This window comes from Macaca thibetana, chromosome 1 (assembly GCF_024542745.1).
Source record: "Macaca thibetana thibetana isolate TM-01 chromosome 1, ASM2454274v1, whole genome shotgun sequence".
NCBI classification, from domain to species: Eukaryota; Metazoa; Chordata; class Mammalia; order Primates; family Cercopithecidae; genus Macaca; species Macaca thibetana.
In genome coordinates, this window is record NC_065578.1 from 117271926 (window position 1) to 117290455 (window position 18530).

The 18530-nt window shown below is 38.2% G+C and overlaps 1 protein-coding gene across 5 annotated transcripts in view; it reads right to left on the reverse strand.

The window, feature by feature from the left end:
* SPAG17 (sperm associated antigen 17) overlaps positions 1-18530 on the reverse strand; it is a 234437-nt gene that overhangs the window by 34974 nt on the left and 180933 nt on the right. For all 5 annotated transcript variants that reach the window (XM_050748555.1, XM_050748550.1, XM_050748562.1 and 2 more), the window contains 8 exons: positions 10565-10710; positions 10337-10467; positions 8416-8540; positions 6479-6661; positions 5433-5546; positions 4874-4919; positions 2107-2206; positions 1836-1883 (listed from right to left, as the gene is read on the reverse strand). In XM_050748555.1, the coding sequence (XP_050604512.1) occupies positions 1836-1883; positions 2107-2206; positions 4874-4919; positions 5433-5546; positions 6479-6661; positions 8416-8540; positions 10337-10467; positions 10565-10710 (893 nt within the window). The remainder of the gene's footprint in view (positions 1-1835; positions 1884-2106; positions 2207-4873; positions 4920-5432; positions 5547-6478; positions 6662-8415; positions 8541-10336; positions 10468-10564; positions 10711-18530) is intronic.

The window sequence follows — 18530 nt, forward strand, 5'->3', positions numbered from 1 at the left end:
GTTTATTGATGAGCAAACTGAACTCCTGAAGTAAATGTTACTGAAGTGAAACAAGCAGCCAGCATCAGACATTCTGTAAGTAATCAAATTGTAACTGATTGGATCTGTGACCAGTGCTCTTATACTAGTTGACCTGTCTGGAAGTACCAGACAGGCATGATCAAAATACAACCTTACTTCAACTTTCACTTCCCATTAAAAGTTTCTTATCTCTACTGCGTCACTGGATGCACTCGCCGATCTATGGCAGTCTGGTTGCTGCCCACCACTCTCTTAAACTTATTCTCACAAAAGAAACTAATCAACCTTGTAACTGATAAACCCAAATTTCTTTTTTCATTCCCATTTCTAATTCTTCTAAATCATCTGACATTTGCTGACCAGCTTCTATTTCCTTGAAACTTGCTCTTTCCTTGACCCAGGTCATTTTCCACATTGCCAACACTTGTCTTTCTGTGACACTCATCTAATTATATGCTTTACTCTTCTTCTTCAAAAAACTTTCACTGGCTTGCCATTATATACCTATAAGTTAAAACTTGAAATTGATAATGTTTCAAAATTTAATAAATTTGTATAGATAATACAAGCGTATGTACACAGTTTAATGAACACTCAAGAGTACATAATAATGAAGTCTCTATCTCATCCTATCCCCCATCTCTCAATCTCCTTCCTCTCAGGCAATCATGGTCTCTTGGAGAAGCTCTTAGGGATATTCTGATAATAATGGGCTTCAGGGCACATTACCTTAAAATATGGCAGCTTGACACACTGAATATTTTCAGCTGAAGGAATGTGAGAAAATGGCAGAAGCAGGAAGGTTACTCTCACCTTCCCTCTGCCCTTCTTCCCTGAAGCAGGACATAAAACCTAGAAACGATTTTCTGCCCTTCCCCTGAAGCAGCTCATAAGACCCTCTTATGAGAGATGCCCTTGCAATACCTGCAGGAAAGGAGCATCCTTATCTCTGAAGACACAGATGCACAGAGAGGAATATGAGCAACAGACCTTGCCTCAGTCCCCCAGCTTATTACCATTAGATTGTGCTTTTTTGCCCTATCATATTTCTCCATGAGTGTCCATTCTTCATGAAACCTAGCATAAAGACACTCAGGTATAGCCATTTATTTGAGTCTTCATTTCCTTATGAAGACTGTCATGTCATGTAAAACTTAAGCTATCCTCCCTGCAGACAGTATATCCCTTCTAGTTTGACCTCGAATAGGGGAGGTGACCCATGAGGCTTAAAGTCTTATCTCAGCACTCCCCTAACACATTTCACAAGACAACCCTGACATGTTTATGAAGAAACATATTAATCCTGAAGTCATCCTGAAGAGGAGCCATGCAAATGTGTACAATAGATAGTATCATATGTACCGCTACATACTCAACAACTATATCCGGCTTCTTTTCTCTATGACAAACGAGCTGGAGTTGAAATCCCCACCTAGGACTAAAAGGAAACCAAACCATATAACGCTTAGAGCACATTCCTCCTGTGAATTATAAGAACCTTGAAAGTTTATGATTGTGTTCTGCATTAAAGTTCCAGAATATTTATTGGTATATTAGAATCGCCAAAAGCACAGAGAAGGCCTGGACAGCTTTCTTGCTTAGGAGAGGAAGAGGATCTATCTAATGGTCAAATGGGTTTCCTCAAGAGACAGTGGCATCATCACATAAAGCTGAATGACCACTTGGTAGACATGTTGCGGAAGAGAGTCAAATAACATCTGGGTGCCTGGTAGGACATTTTGGCCTATCCCATTCTCAGAGTCTATTACTCTGGGCTCTTTCAGGTGCTTATGTGCATTTTGGGGTAGAATTACCTCGTCTTGTCTACCTTTTCTTTCCAGCGTTTTGAGGATGCTGTGTGCCTATGTGAAAGGAAAGGAAAGTATGGTGAAAAGGGACAATGATTTCAGCTTAAAAACAAAACCAAAAACCCTCACCACTATATGATGAATTGTTAATAGTATGGGAGATGAAGGGCTGTGAATTCATTGATGTAGTCACCAAAAGTTATAGCACCTGCATATTCCATTTCCTCAATCACTGCATGCCTAATACTAATTAGAACACATTATTGGATTAACTTACCTCCATTTCTTTTCAAAGAAATCTTTCCTAAATGTGTCTGATGGACATTTTGGAGGCGTAGCCAAAGATTGCTTGAATAAATCAGTGAGGTGAGCTGCAACTTTAAACACAGATGTATTTAACTTTTATCCCCACTTCTTCATAGGACAACACACAATCAGTGCACAATTACTCATTTGAGATACCTGTTAAGAGACTATATTTAATCTATCAAGAGTTTACTAGGATTTACATGACCAAGTTGTAATACAACCGTAAACTAGACTACTTTTATGAAATATCCTACCAGAAAACACGCAACTTACAGTCAAAATGTAAAATGCAGTGATATCTCCTTTATCCCATATTATTAGGGGAAGTGGTATTCTGCTTAACTGAATTTCCTCATATCTGAGGCAGCAAACCTTAAAACAAATTAACCATGATATTAAAATGGTTTTTCCGAATATTTTCCTGCTTCCTGAATCTAAGAACATGAATATAAGACAATGGTTGTTCAACAATTTAGACAGCAATTCTCAGTTTATTCACAAAACATGATCTCGATGGGATGTCAACGGGAGATTAAAAGAAGGAAAATATTGTCATGTTTCATGGTTACATGAGCTTGGGAAACACTGATTTATACAAGGTTAAATAGGTTTCACTACTTTTCTGCATCTTTAATTAATTAATGTACATGTGACTCTCTAAGAAAATAAGACAATATGAAGCATTATACAAACTTCTTTTAACATGAAACTCATTTTTGGTGGGGCCTTCTCATAGATGAGTGCTTTAGGAAATACTATGGGGGAATGTTGATTTAGGATCATTTAAATTAATATGTCAGGGACAGCTATAAGTATGCAACAACTGTTTATTTCCTGGAACTGTTTGTTTAAACAAATACGTTAGTTTTTACTTCACTTTTGGAAAACCTATGTGTTTTCCTTGTTGTGCCTGTTCACTTGTCCCAGAGGTTAAAAATTCAAAAGCTACAGGGTAGCGTTGCCAGATAAAGTATAGGGACCCTGGTTAAATTTGCATTTCAAATAAACGACTTTTTAGTATAAGTATATCCCAGGCTTCCGGGGACACACTGTGTCTTAGCCTGCTTTGTGTTGCTATAAAATAATACCCGAGGCTGTGTAATTCATAAAGAAAAGAGATTTCTTTGGCTCACAATTCTTCAGGCTGTACAAGAAGCATGGTGCTGGCATCTGCTTCTGGTGAGGGCGTTAGGCTACTTCACTCATGGCAGTGGGGGAAGGGGAGCTGGTATGTATAGATATCACATCATGAAAAAGGAAGCAACAGAGAGAGGGGAGATTCCAGACTCATTTTACCAACCAGTTCTCATGGCAACTAATAGAGTGGGAATTCACTCACCTCACCAAGAGGGCAGAAAGTACCAAGCCATTCATGAGGGATCCACCCCAACGACCCAAATGCCTCCCATTAGGCCCCACCTCCCTCTAACATTTGGGATCAAATTTCTTTTCTTTTCTTTTCTTTGGAGACAGGGCCTTGTGCTGTTGCCCAGGCTGGAGTGCAGTGGCATGATCACTGCTCATTGCAATCACCACCTACCAGGCGAAAGATATCCTTCCGCCTCAGCCTCCAGAGTAGTTGGAACCGCAGGCATGCACCACCACACCCGACTAATTTGTTTTTTGTATTTTCTGTAGAGATGGGGTTTCACCATGTTGTCCAGGCTGGACTCCAACTCCTAGTCTCAAGAGATCCACCCACTTTGGCCTCCCGAAGTGCTAGGATTACAGGCAAGAGCCACCAGTCCCAGCCTGGGGATCAAATTTCAGCATGCGATTTAAAGGGGTCAAACATCCAAACTAGAGTGTACTTATACTAACAAAAATTATTATTTGTCATTCATCTAAAATTTAACTAGGCCTTCTCTATTTTTATTCACTAAATCTGGCCACCCAACTACAGGAGTTGTCCAGGGTAAAAGAGTGACCACAGAGTATAGGGACAGGGAGACATAAGGGGTTGTGATGGACTCCTGTTATGCTCATTCTAAAGAAGCAGCTGCCAATTATCTTTAGCCAAACTTACTATGTAACAATGTGAGATTTCAAGAGGAAAAAGTCTGGATAAAGAACAACAACAACAACAAAAACAACTGTACAAGCCCACATTGTGGAGGATACTCAGAACCTATCTGTGGGATGAATGAAGCCCATAGCTGCCAGTTTATGATTTTTGCCATATGGCCAACGAAACAAAATCCCACCAAATTCTCTACTGCTTGTTTGCTGTGAGCTATGAAACCATCTAGCCACATTTGTTAGGGCTGTGTACATATACCCCCAAATGAATACTCTTTGAATGAGATCTAAGAGTAAACTACTTGCACTACATACAGTGTAAAACAGTGCAAGGCTTTGTTGATAACAGTGTAGTTGCTCAAAAGTTCTGTGTGTGGGAGGGCGGGCTGTTGGTTGGTTGACGGTTTCCTTCCTATATCTTCATTATAGCTGAGGCTAACATAAAAGTCAAATGTCAACATTTTTCACTTAATGGATGACAGTTAAAGATGAATGAGAGAAAATTATGGTTTTCTAGGATCTCAAAGCTCAGGCAGAACAATACATGCAGAATGATTTACAAAAATAAACCACCACAACACAACATGGCCAATACAAGAATGGAGACAGGTACATGGTGTCTTGTTAGCAGATAACAGAATGACTGATAAGTGTATTTAAGATGATTCCTTTGAAATTTGTAAATATACTGCAGAAGAATATTAAATGCAACTCACCTTCAGTAACATGACTTTTTGTAGTTTCCTCCATTTTAGGGAAAGACTGAAATGAAGATAGAATTACTTAATGGCGATGATTATATTACTTACAAGACTTACTTTGTTTAGAAACATTCTCTCAAGTTGATCTTTTGTAAAAATTACTATAACATGGATTAGTTTAAAAATACTGATATAAAATTAATTTTTGTAGGTCATTCCTTCCAATTAACTAATGTCTAAAAATGGAAATGATTTTAAGTTGTAAAAATTCCTATTTCTTCTTCTTTCCTATTTCACTCATCATTCAGTATTTCAATAAATACCAATTTCTTTTGAAGACAACAAAAAGTTTTATTTAAGGGCTTTCAGAATTATTTATGAAGGAAGAGCCTAAAATGTATTTGGAAAATGCAATATATAGAGAAATGGATTGCCACAAAAACTGAAAATTATGAGGAGAGAGCAAATACTTCATGAAAGTGGCAGAAGCAGCTATTTTTTCACGGTATTTTGTCTTGAAATATTTAATATTGAAACAATAGTAAGACAACGGGTATACAAGGCATTTTCTCACCATAACCAGCTTGAGGAGATCAGCGGCATTGCCTCTCTCCTCCTCAGTTCTGGAATCTTTAACCATCATTTCCTGCAGCTCATCTTCTTTCTTCAGAATATGGTTTATGTAATCCTAAATCAGCAAAATAAAATAAACAAAAACTAGGAATTAGGTAGAGAGAGATACAAAAATGGTCATCAACTTGAAATATTACAAAAAATGAAGAATATATAGGTTTACAATGCTCAAGAACTGTTTACTAGTCAAACAATCTGAAAAGACTTTTTCTTAATATGTTAACAGGAAAAACCTGAAAAGTGCGAAAGCACAGCTTTAAGGGCCACAGTATAGAACTGCATGGGGGCCTCAGAGAGGCCCTGTTTCTAACTCTGCACTTGAGTGTCCTCATCAATGAAATGGACAGAGTTGGGTTAGATAACGTCTAGGATCCTTTCAGGTATAGTTTTTTTATTTTATCTGTAAATGGAATTTGCCTAGTTCATGTCTTTGCTTCCAAGAGACATGTACTTTATTTTTTTCATAAGTATTTGATCCATTTCCATAACTAATAATACCCTGCTCTGTGCCAGGTGCTAGGCATATAACCATAAACAAAACACATACAATCCCTGTACTGAGGGAGTAAACAAACTTGAGATGTTACAGACATGATCATACAATTAACTATATATTTACAAATTCTTAGACCACTTCCAAAGCCTTTTCCTCCATGGACAAGTATATTAATATGTGGTTCTGTCTTTATCCAGTGGTCACTATATCAGTTTTCTATATAGTGACAAAGATGGAGGGCTCTATATAGAAATCACTTACAAAAAAATCTTACTTTTTCAATGTCTTTGGGCTTCTTAATAATTTCTACACCTTATGGGAACCATTAAATATTTTCTACTTCTCAACCTTCTACTCTGAAAGACTGACATCCTTGTGTTGCACTAGATAAATATTGGTAGAATTACATAATTTCAGGTTTCTTAGGAAACCAAGAGCAACGATTGCTCTGTTTCTGATTCTTTTGGGTCAGGTTACTTAGATTCCATTACCTTAAGGGAAACCTGCAGCCTCAGTTTCACCTCATTCTTTATGACCTCATGCTGAATGAACTGGCGCATCTGTAGCACACTGGGGCTCTTGAGTATGGCACGTGGGGCACTCACTAGCTGTTTGGACTCAATGCAAAGGCCTTTCCAAATCTGAGTGCCAAACGGAGGTCCTGGAGTTTTTTTCTGTTAACAAAACAAAGCAATAAAACCACCAAAGAAATCAGAATGTTCTCACATTCAGATTTTTTAAGTGTTAATTTATTATGTAGATATCATAATAACCTTTCAGGGACACAGTCGTGAAGAAAATCCTTAACCTCAAAAAGTTCTGCAAATATAAGGAAAATCAATAACAGAACTGGGCATGCTTTCCTCTTTATTTATGTTACCAAGATACTGGATATTTAAAAATCCTGTTGCATGGTGCCCTGGGTAGGATGTAGAAGAATGCTAAGCAATGTAATAACAGCCTAGCTTATGACAAATGGATGTGGCTATTTCTTAGTACCCACAAGTAGACGAAGACATTTGGCACTGAGCAGTCTTTCACTTTCAGGTTCTATGTTCATTTTGACCTAGAAAGATTCTTTGCAAGAGAAGTAATTCCACAGATCTGGGCCGTCTTTGAGCTTACTCTAGATTAAGCATGCCTCCAGAGTCTGAGGATCTCTGGGGCAGAAAAAGCTACCTGAGAGTAAACTCACACTATATGTTATACTTGCGATTGATTTTCAGGAATGGTGTGCTTTGCTGCCCTACTATGTCCTCAAGTGTGCTGGATGTGCTTCATTTCAAAAGGCCTGGACAGTGACAGCCACTTAGGGGCTTTGCAGGCCTGTGCCACTCCTACCAGATGTAGAAGGTCAGAGCATAAGAGTTTCAGAGAATGAGAATAAACTTTCTTCAATAATCTTAGACGTGGCATACCCTTTGTCATCATGTAGTACTTACAATTTGGACATAGCCTCAGTGTGCCATTTGGTGTGACCTCCTCATTTTCAGAGAAGGAAATGGAGACCCAGTGTGACTTGTCCAGGATCCCACATTAATAAGGGGTAGAATTGGGATCAGAATTCAAGTCACCTTCATCTTACCATGTTGACTACAGTCACCAAATTTAACCACAGGGCTAGGAAGTCACTGTAATCTTAAATGTTCATCATCTGTGTTTGCTATTACAAGATTTAGTGTAGGACAGCAAAAATGATCACAATCAAAAACATTATCTCAATTATCAATCTCTGATCATACTATCAATAGCTTCACTGATTTAATTATTTAACACCTGACCATATGTTGGACATGTGACATAAATTGCTTATAAAATGAAATGGTAAATTATGCAAGGTGCAGAACTTCATTGATTCTTACTGAAGATATTTTATTCTTAAAAAAATTTAGGTGGAGCTTCTCTTAACTGACATAATTACAATGTTTACTTTCTAACATTGCAATATGCGTATAATCCTTCATATTATTCTTAGACGGTCAGTTTGGGCAATTTTAATATATGAAGAAAAAAAGGGAGAGTAAAAGACCCAAAATTGTGTGTTAAAATGAACAAATAAGAAATGATAGAAGGAAATATTTCTGTATGATATAATATCAGTAATTCCATGACAGAGGTGTAACCTGGCTTACTCAGAAAGAATGTTTTAATATTATAGGAAGATGTGCAAGCCTACAATACAGGATAAAAGAAATAAAACTGAAATTAGCTAGCCAGGAGTATTCCTCTAAAATGTTGGAATACTCAGAGTATTCCTCTAACATCTACAAATGTTAGAATCTTCAAATATAAAACTCCTTGAGCACATTAACAATTTACATAAGAATGAAAATATATGAATATATGGGAGGAGACCTAAGACTCTGGTCCACTGCCCTTGGATGGATGTACACACTAATAAAATGACTTTTTAGAAGAAATTATATACCTCAACTGAGGGAAATGTTTCCCATGACCTTGACCGGAGATTAGGAGGGACAATTGTATCTTCCTTTTTTATTAACCATGGTGATGCTTCATGGAAAGGGCGAAGGACTGTGATGGTCAGGGTGCCTGGTTCAAAGAAAGTTGTCAGAAGACCATTACCCATTGAAAGTACTCAGAGAAAATGAAAATGCATTCACTAAATTCAACAAGTTCTTTTTGAATAGCCTTAGACACGAAAGATTAATGAGACACAATGACTATACTTAGGAACCTTACAAACAAATAAGAAGGATGAAGCTTTCAGTCACTGTGACACCTAGAGACTGGATTTAGATCACCTGAAAGTATTCATTGACACCTCACTGTCCCTCACCAACCACATACAAGTTCTGTCAGTTCTCCCAATAAACTTGAGTCCACCTTTTTCTCTCTCTGTGAAACCTACTTGATGTGCCTTAAAAAGATCCTGCTCTAGACTATAGCAACAACTGACTTCGCCACCTATATATACTCTGTGAGTGAACCTTCCCTTGCAGTCAGGGTGACTGATTATGTTAGTCCATGATGAAACTCTTTTTTGCCTTCACATTGCTTGTGAGATAAAAGATGGCCCTTAACATTCCTTTGCCCCTACCTCAACTTGTACTGTTCTTCCCCTCTGTGCTTCGGCTACTTTGGCCTTTCCCCCAACCCATGTTTTCCAATGCTTTATGCTTTCTCTTTTATGTTTTCTTTTCCAAGAAAGCTCTCTCTCTTACCTTAATTAACCACTACCTACCCACTAGCTTTTGGCTCAGGTGTCTTCAGGGAAGCCTTCTAGACTATGTCAGTTTCTTCTGTTAGATTCTCTCAGACCTATGTTCTTTTCCTTCATAGGCCTTATCCCAACTTATAATCATACAGTTGTGTGACTTTATAATTAACAGCTATCTCTCCCAGTAACCTACAAGCTCCATTGAAACAGGGTCCATGCCTGTTTCAGTTCACCATTGTATTCCTAACACCCAGCCAGTGTTTAGTACATGGTGGTTTTCCAAGTAGAGGCTAATTAAATGACTAACAAACCAATGTGAGATGAATTCTTATTCTCCCACAGTTCCATACATGCACCACACTGACTGGGGGTTAGTCAGAGTCCCCCATGTTCCATATTCACAAAGAGCAAGGTGTATTAATGTCATGCACATGTGCATTGATACACTAAAAGTTTTAAGGGCACAGAAATGCAGGCATATTTATAAATGCACACAAAATGTATCCCAAAACACAAAGATGAAAACACACACACACACACACATAAACCTAGGCACAGCACATAGGTTTTGTATGCAGATAATATATAGGCTTATATCTATATTTAGATACACATATTACATATATTGGATGGTTCTTACTTAATGCGATATGTATCTCTAACCTCTGGCAACACACCAATTTCCCTGAAGTTGAGGAAAACAACATAAGTACCCAATGAATATAGCTTATATAACTTACCAGGTATTTCAGGTTGGCATTATAACTCATACATCAATTTCATCAAAGCAACATCTTCAAAATGGCAAAAAATGAATTTACAAGAGATATCTCACTGTTCTTTGTTTTTTCTTACCAAGATGAAATGAACTCATAAATCAGAACTTTGGTACATACCTGAACACAGATACAAATCTGCTGATAGGAGAAGAGGGATACATACTCAGCTTACGCAGATTGGTGCTCAGATACATCTTGATATATACCTAAATTCAAGTAGCTATATAAGCTATAAGTCATATCAACTTATTTCTGCTCTACTTTCCAAAGCAGAGCAGTAAAGAGAGCAAAGTGGAAAAAGTAAGACGACATGAAGACATACTGGATAGTAAGGAGAATGAGAATTGGCGAAGAGACACAGTGCATTCCACACAGTATGGGTCCTCTACCTGGCTGTTCCTGCACTGGCTCTTGGAGAACAACAGTATTTGGTTCTTTATATGCCAAAGATAGATATTCTTCTATGTCACTGTCTCGAAGAAGTTCCATTCCTGATCCATCAGCATACATAACGAAAAACCTATTTGAAGAAATAAAAATATAATCACTTCAAGTATTCAGTTAAGATGCTCCTTGAGCTTAGAATTAAAAGTAAAATTATAGTATTATTATTTTACCTGGGGACATGTTCACCATAGATTTGCTGATGATTCTTTTCAAGGTGCACAGAGGATAGACTGTCATAGCCCTCAGGTTTTTCATTTAAATCATCTTCCAATTTTTTTTCAGGTAATATAGTTGATATGCTACCATCAGCCATGACCTAAGGCATAAAGTATGTAAGCAACTAAAAGAAAAGAAAGTCATAATGCTTATATTTCCACTGATCCAATTTGAGAAAACAGATGATTTGGTGGGTTTATTCAGAAAATTGGAGATGTTTATTTGCAAGGTATTGTTTACTAAGTAGAGACTGCATTAATAAAAGTAAAAACCTAGCAGGATAACTCTACTTATAAACGACACCTAAAACAGGAACACAGACTGAAACATATTCAGAATGAAGTGAATAGGATGGGGAGGATACTCAAAACCTCATACTATGAAGATAGGTTCAAGGAATTGGGAATTTAAACATGGAGGAATGGGTACTCATGCAATAGCTGTCTTGAATTATTTGGAAGGACCTTTGCATGGAAGGGGCTTATACTCTGGGATTTCAAACACAGAATTGCGGCTCATAGGTAGAAAACTTAGGGGAACAGATTTAGTATGAATATGAGAAAAAATGTTCTAGTCCTTTATTATTGTCTAAATATGCCTTGAGTCTCTCCAGAAAGGGGTGTGATTCATGCTGCAAGACCACTGAAGGGGATGCCCAAGAGGAGTATCAATGCCCAGAAAAATGCTTGGCCTAGAGGGTTTTGAGCTTTAAGTTTCTACTTCAATTTGTCATAAATTGAAATTTGTCAGTTTCAACTCATGCTGTGAAGAGTTTCAGTTACTTAGCAAAGAAAAAATAAGCTGGATCAGGGCTTATCTACATATCAAAACAAAGTTAGGAATTCTGTTGTGTAACTCCAAATCTAAAAAATAACTTCATACCTACTAGTTGATAGACAAAATTTCACTGTTGAATTAGAAATTAAAAAAAAAAAAAAGATAAATGCCTAGAGCAATAGTTGGCAAATCTTTTTTGTCACAGGCACGACAGTAAATATTTTAGAGTTTGAATTTGCAGGCCATACATTCTCTGTTGCAACTACTCAACTCTGCCATTATTATGTAAAGCAGCCATAGATAGACACTATGTAAACAAATGAGCATGACTGTGTTCCAATAAAACTTTATAAAACGACATTGAAATTTGTATTTCCTATAATTTTGTTGTGTCTTCTTTTGTTTTTTCAAAAACCATTTAAGCATATATGAAACCATTTTTAGTTCACGGGCTATAGATAAACAAGTGGCCATTGTCTGCCAGTTCCTGACCTAGAGGTGAGGGGATAGTCGTGGTGTTGAAAGACAAAGAAGCAAACATTTTCTCACATTCTGTAGGTTGTCTGTTTAGTCTGTTGATAATTTCTTTTGCTGTACAGAAGCTTTTTAGTTTAATTAGGTCCCATTTGTCAATTTTTGCTTTTGTTGCAATTGCTTTTGGTGTCTTTGCCATGAAATATTTGCCAGGGTCTGTGATCAGAAGGGTATTTTCTGGGTTTTCTTCAAGGGTTTTTGTAGTTTAGGTTTTACATGTAAGTCTTGAGACAATTACTATATATGGAAGGGGTCTAGTTTCAACCTTCTGCATATAGCTAGCCATTTATCCCAGTACCATTTATTGACTAGGGAGTCCTTTCCTCATTGCTTGCTTTTGTTGGTTTTGTTGAAGATGATTGTAGGTATGCAACGTTATTTCCGGGCTCTCTATTCGGTTCCATTGGTCTATGTGTCTGTTTTAGTACTGGTATCATGCTATTTTGGTTATTGTAGCCCTGTAGTATAGCTGAAGTTGGATAATGTGATGCCTCAATCTTTGTTCCTTTTGCTTAGGATTGCTTTGGCTATTTGGGCTCCTTTTTTGGTTCCATGTGAATTTTAGAACAGCTTTTTCTAATTCTGTGAAGAATGTCATTGGTACGTTGATAGGAATAGCCTTGAATCTGTAAATCGCTTCGGGCAGTATGGCCATTTTAATAATATTGATTTTTCCTATCCATGATCACGGAATGTTTTCCCATTTGGTTGTGTCATCTCTGATATCTCTTATCAATGTTTTGTAATTCTCAGTGTAGAGACCTTCCACCTCCCTGGTTAGCTGTATTCTTAGGCATTTTATTTTTTGGTGGCTATTATGAATAGGATTATTTTCTTTTTTATTATTATTATACTTTAAGTTCGAGGGTACATGTGCACAATGTGCAGTTTGATACATAGGTATACATGTGCCATGTTGGTTTACTGCACCCATCAACTCGTCATTTACATTAGGTATTTCTCCTAATGCTCTCCATCCCCCAGGCCCCCACCCCCTGACAGGCCCTGGGGTGTGATGTTGCCTGCCCTGTGTCCAAGTGTTCTCATTGTTCAATTCCCACCTATGAGTGAGAACATGTGGTGTTTGGTTTTCTGTCCTTGTGATAGTTTGCTGAGAATGATGGTTTCCAGTTTCATCCATGTCCCTGCAAAGGACATGAACTCATCCTTTTTTATGGCTGCATAGTATTCCACAGTGTATATGTGCCACATTTTCTTAATCCAGTCTATCATTGATGGACATTTGGGTTAGTTCCAAGGCTTTGCTATTGTGAATAGTGCAGCAGTAAACATATGTGTGCATGTGTCTTTATAGTAGCATGATTTATAATCCTTTGGATATATACCCAGTACTGGTATGGCTGGGTCAAATGGTATTTCTAGTTCTAGATCCTTGAGGGATTGCCACACTATCTTCCACAGTGGTTGAACTAATTTACACTCCCACCAACAGTGTAAAAGTGTTCCAATTTTTCCACATCCTCTCCAGCATCTGTTGTTTCCTGACTTTTTAATGATTGCCATTCTAACTGGCATGAGATTGTATCTCACTGTGGTTTTGATTTGCATTTCTCTGATGACCAGTGATGATGAGCATTTTTTCATGTGTCTATTGGCTGCATATATGTCTTCTTTTGAGAAGTGTCTGTTCATATCCTTTGCCCACTTTTTGATGGGGTTATTTTTTTCTTGTAAATTTGTTTAAGTTCCTGGTAGATTATGGATATTAGCCCTTTGTCAGATGGGTAGATTGCAAAAATTTTCTCCCATTCTGTAGGCTGCCTGTTCACTCTGATGGTAGTTTCTTTTGCTGTGCAGAAGCTCTTTAGTTTAATTAGATCCCACTTGTCTATTTTGGCTTTTGTTGCCATTGCTTTTGGTGTTTTAGTCATGAAGTCCTTGCCCATGCCTATGTCCTGAATGGTATTGCCTAGGTTTTCTTCTAGGGTTTTTATGGTTTTAGGTCTAACATTTAAGTCTATAATCCATCTTGAATTAATTTTTGTATAAGATGTAAGGAAGGGATCCAGTTTCAGCTTTCTACATATGGCTAGCCAGTTTTCCCAGCACCATTTATTAAATAGGGAATCCTTTCTCCATTTCTTGTTTTTGTCAGGTTTGTCAAAGATCAGATGGTTATAGATGTGTGGTGTTACTTCTGAGGCCTCCGTTCTGTTCCATTGGTCTATATCTCTGTTTTGGTACCAGTACCATGCTGTTTTGGTGACTGTAGCCTTGTAGTATAGTTTGAAGTTAGGCAGCATGATGCCTCCAGCTTTGTTCTTTTTGCTTAGGATTATCTTGGCAATGTGGGCTCTTTTTTTGTTCCATATGAACTTTAAAGTAGTTTTTTCCAATTCTGTAAAGAAAGTCATTGATAGTTTGATGGGGATGGCACTGAATCTATAAATTTCTTTGGGCAGTTTGCCCATTTTCATGATATTGATTCTTCCTATCCATGAGCAAGGAATGTTCTTCCATTTGTTTGTGTCCTCTTTTATTTCGTTGAGCAGTGGTTTGTAGTTCTCTGTGAAGAGGTCCTTCACATCCCTTGTAAGTTGGATTCCTAGGTATTTTATTCTCTTTGTAGCAATTGTGAATGGGAGTTCACTCATGTTTGGCTCTCTGTCTGTTATTGGTGTATAGGAATGCTTGTGATTTTTGCATATTGATTTTGTATCCTGAGACTTTGCTGAAGTTGCTTATCACCTTAAGGAGATTTTGGGCTGAGACGATGGGGTTTTCTAAATATACAATCATGTCATCTGCAAACAGGGACAATTTGACTTCCTCTTTCCCTAATTGAATACCCTTTATTTCTTTCTCTTGCCTGATTGCTCTGGTCAGAACTTCCAACACTATGTTGAATAGGAGTGGTGACAGAGGGCATCCTTGTCTTGTGCCAGTTTTCAAAGGGAACACTTACAGTTTTTACCCATTCAGTATGATATTGACTGTGAGTTTGTCATAAATAGCTCTTATTATTTTGAGATACGTTCCATCAATACCTAGTTTATTGAGAGTTTTTAGCATGAAGGGCTGTTGAATTTAGTTGAAGGCCTTTTCTGCATCTATTGAGATAATCATGTGGTTTTTGTTGTTGGTTCTGTTTATGCGATGGATTGTGTTTAACGATTTGCATATGTTGAACCAGCCTTGCATCCCAGGGATGAAGCCGACCTGAACATGGTGGATAAAGTTTTGATGTGCAATTGGATTCGGTTTGCCAGTATTTTATTGAGCGTTTTTGCATCGATGTTCATCAGAGATAGTGGTCTAAAATTCCCTTTTTTTGTTGTGTCTCTGCCAGGCTTTGGTATCAGGATAATGTTGGCCTCATAAAATGAGTTAGGGAGGATTCCCTCTTTTTCTATTGATAGGAATAGTTTCAGAAGGAATGGTACCAGCTCCTCTTTGTACCTGTGGTAGAATTCGGCTGTGAATTCGTCTGGTCCTGGACGTTTTCTGGCTGGTAGGCTATTAATTATTGCCTTAATTTCAGAGCCTGCTATTGGTCTATTTAGAGATTCAGCTTCTTCCTGGTTTAGTCTTGGGAGGGTGTATGTGTCCAGGAATTTATCCATTTCTTCTAGGTTTTCTAGTTTATTTGCGTAGAGGTGTTCATTGTATTCTCTGATGGTAGTTTGTATTTCTGTGGGGTCGGTGGTGATATCCTCTTTATCATTTTTTATTGCATCTATTTGATTCTTCTCTCTTCTTTATTAGTCTTGCTAGTGGTCTATCAATTTTGTTGATCTTTTCAGAAAACCAGCTCCTGGATTCATTGATTTTTTTTAAGAGTTTTTTGTGTCTCTATCTCCTCCAGTTCTGCTCTGATCTTAGTTATTTCTTGTCTTCTGCTACCTTTTGAATTTGTTTGCTTTGCTTCTCCAGTTCTTTTAATTATGATGTTAAGGTGCTGATTTTAGATCTTTCCTGCTCTCTCTTATGAGCATTTAGTGCTACAAATTTCCCTCTACACACTGATTTAAATGTGTCCTAGAGATTCTGGTACGTTGTGTCTTTGTTCTCATTGGTTTCAAAGAACATCTTTATTTCTGTCTTAATTTCGTTATTTACCCAGTAGTCATTCAGGAAGAAGTTGTTCAGTTTACATGTAGTTGTGTGGTTTTGAGGAGTTTCTTAATCCTGAGTTCTAATTTGATTGCACTGCAGTCTGAGAAACAGTTTGTTGTGATTTCTGTTCTTTTACATTTGCTGAGGAGTGCTTTACTTCCAAGTACGTGGTCAATTTTAGAATAAGTGCGATGTGATGCTGAGAAGAATGTATATTCTGTGGATTTGGGGCAGAGAGTTCTGTAGATGTCTATTAGTTCTGCTTGGTGCAGAGCTGAGTTCAAGTCCTGGATATCCTTGTTAACCTTCTGTCTCATTGATCTGTCTAATATTGACAGTGGGGTGTTAAAGTCCCCCGTTGTTACTGTGTGGGAGTCTAAGTCTCTTTGTAGATCTCTAAAGACTTGCTTTATGAATCTGGGTGCTCCTGTATTGGGTGCATATATATTTAGAATAGTTAGTTCTTCTTGTTGAATTGATCCCTTCACAATTATATAATGGCCTTCTTTGTCTCTTTTGATCTTTGTTGGTTTAAAGTCTGTTTTATCAGAGACTAGGATTGCAACCCCCGCTTTTTTTTTTTTTTTGCTTTCCATTTGCTTGGTAGATCTTCCTCCATCCCTTTATTTTGAGCCTATGTGTGTCTTTGCACGTGAGGTGCGTCTCCTGAATACAGCACACTGATGGGTCTTGACTCTTTATCCAATTTGCCAGTCTATGTCTTTTAATTGGGGCATTTAGCCCATTTACATTTAAGGTTAATATTGTTATGTCTGAATTTGATCCTGTCATTATGATGTTAGCTGGTTATTTTGCCCATTAATTGATGCAGTTGCTTCATAGCATCGATGGTCTTTACAATTTGGCATATTTTTGCAGTGGTTGGTACTGGTTGTGTCTTTCCATATTTAGTGTTTCCTTTAGGACCTCTTGTAAGGCAGTCCTGGTGGTGACAAAATCTCTCAGCATTTGCTTGTTTGTAAAGGGTTTTATTTCTCCTTCACTTATGAAGCTTAGTTTGGCTGGATATGAAATTCTGGATTGAAAATTCTTTTCTTTCAGAATGTTGAAAATTGGGCCCCATTCTCTTCTGGCTTGCAGGCTTTCTGCCAAGAGATCTGCTGTTAGTCTGATGGGCTTCCCTTTGTGGGCAACTTGACCTTTCTTTCTGACTGCCATTAACATTTTTTCCTTCATTTCAACCTTGGTGAATTTGACACTTATGTGTCTTGGGGATGCTCTTCTCAAGGAGTATCTTTGTGGTGTTCTCTGTATTTCCTGAATTTGAATGTTGGCCTGCCTTGCTAGGTTGGGGAAGTTCCCCTGGATAATATCCGGAAGAGTGTTTTCCAACTTGGTTCCATTCTCCCCATCACTTTCAGGTACACCAATCAAACATAGATTTCATCTTTTCACATAGTCCCATATTTTGTGGAGGCTTTGCTTCTTTTTACTCTTTTTTCTCTAAACTTCTTTTCTTGCTTTATTTCATTAATTTGATTTTCAATCACTTATACCCTTTCTTCCACTTGATCAAATCAGCTATTGAAGCTTGTGCATGTGTCACGAAGTTCTCATGCCATAGTTTTCAGCTCCAGGAGGTCATTTAATGTCTTCTCTCCACCGTTTATTCTAGTTAGCCACTCGTCTAACCTTTTTTAAGGTATTCAGCTACCTTGCGATGGGTTCAAACATGTTCCTTTAGCTCAGAGAAGTTTGTTATTACTGACCTTCTGAAGTCTACTTCTGTCAACTCATCAAAGTCATCCTCCATCCAGCTTTGTTCTGTTGCTGGCAAGGAGCTGCGATCCTTTGGAGGAGAAGAAGTACTCTGATTTTTAGAATTTTCTGCTTTTCTGCTCTGTTTTCTCCCCATCTTTGTGGTTTTATCTACCTTTGGTCTTTGATGTTGGTGAGCTACAGATGGGGTTTTGGTGTAGATGTCCTTTTTGTTGATGCTGATGCTATTCCTTTCTGTTTGTTAGTTTTCCTTCTAACAGTCAGGTCCCTCAGCTGCAGGTCTGGTGGAGTTTGCTGGAGGTCCACTCCAGACCTTGTTTGCCTGGGTATCACCAGTGGAGGCTGCAGAACACAAACATTGCTGCCTGAGCCTTCCTCTGGAAGCTTCATCCCAGAGCGGCACCTGCCTATATAAGGTGTCTGTCAGTCCTGTTGGGAGGTGTCTCCTAGTTAGGCTACACAGGGTTAGGGACCCACTTGAGGAGGCAGTCTGTCCATCCTCAGAGCTCAAACGCTGTGTTAGGAGAACCACTGCTCTCTTCAGAGCTGTCAGACAGGGATGTTTAAGTCTGCAGAAGTTGTCTGCTGCCTTTCGTTCAGCTAAGCCCTGCCCGTTCAGCTAAGCCTCTGGAGTCTAGAGGCAGTAGGCCTTGCTGAGCTGCGGTGGGCTTTGCCCAGTTCAAGCTTCCTGGTTGCTTTGTTTACCTACTCAAGCCTCAGCAATGGCGGATGCCCCTTCCCCAGCCAGGCTGCTGCCTCGCAGTTCCATCTCAGGCTGCTGTGCTAGCAGTG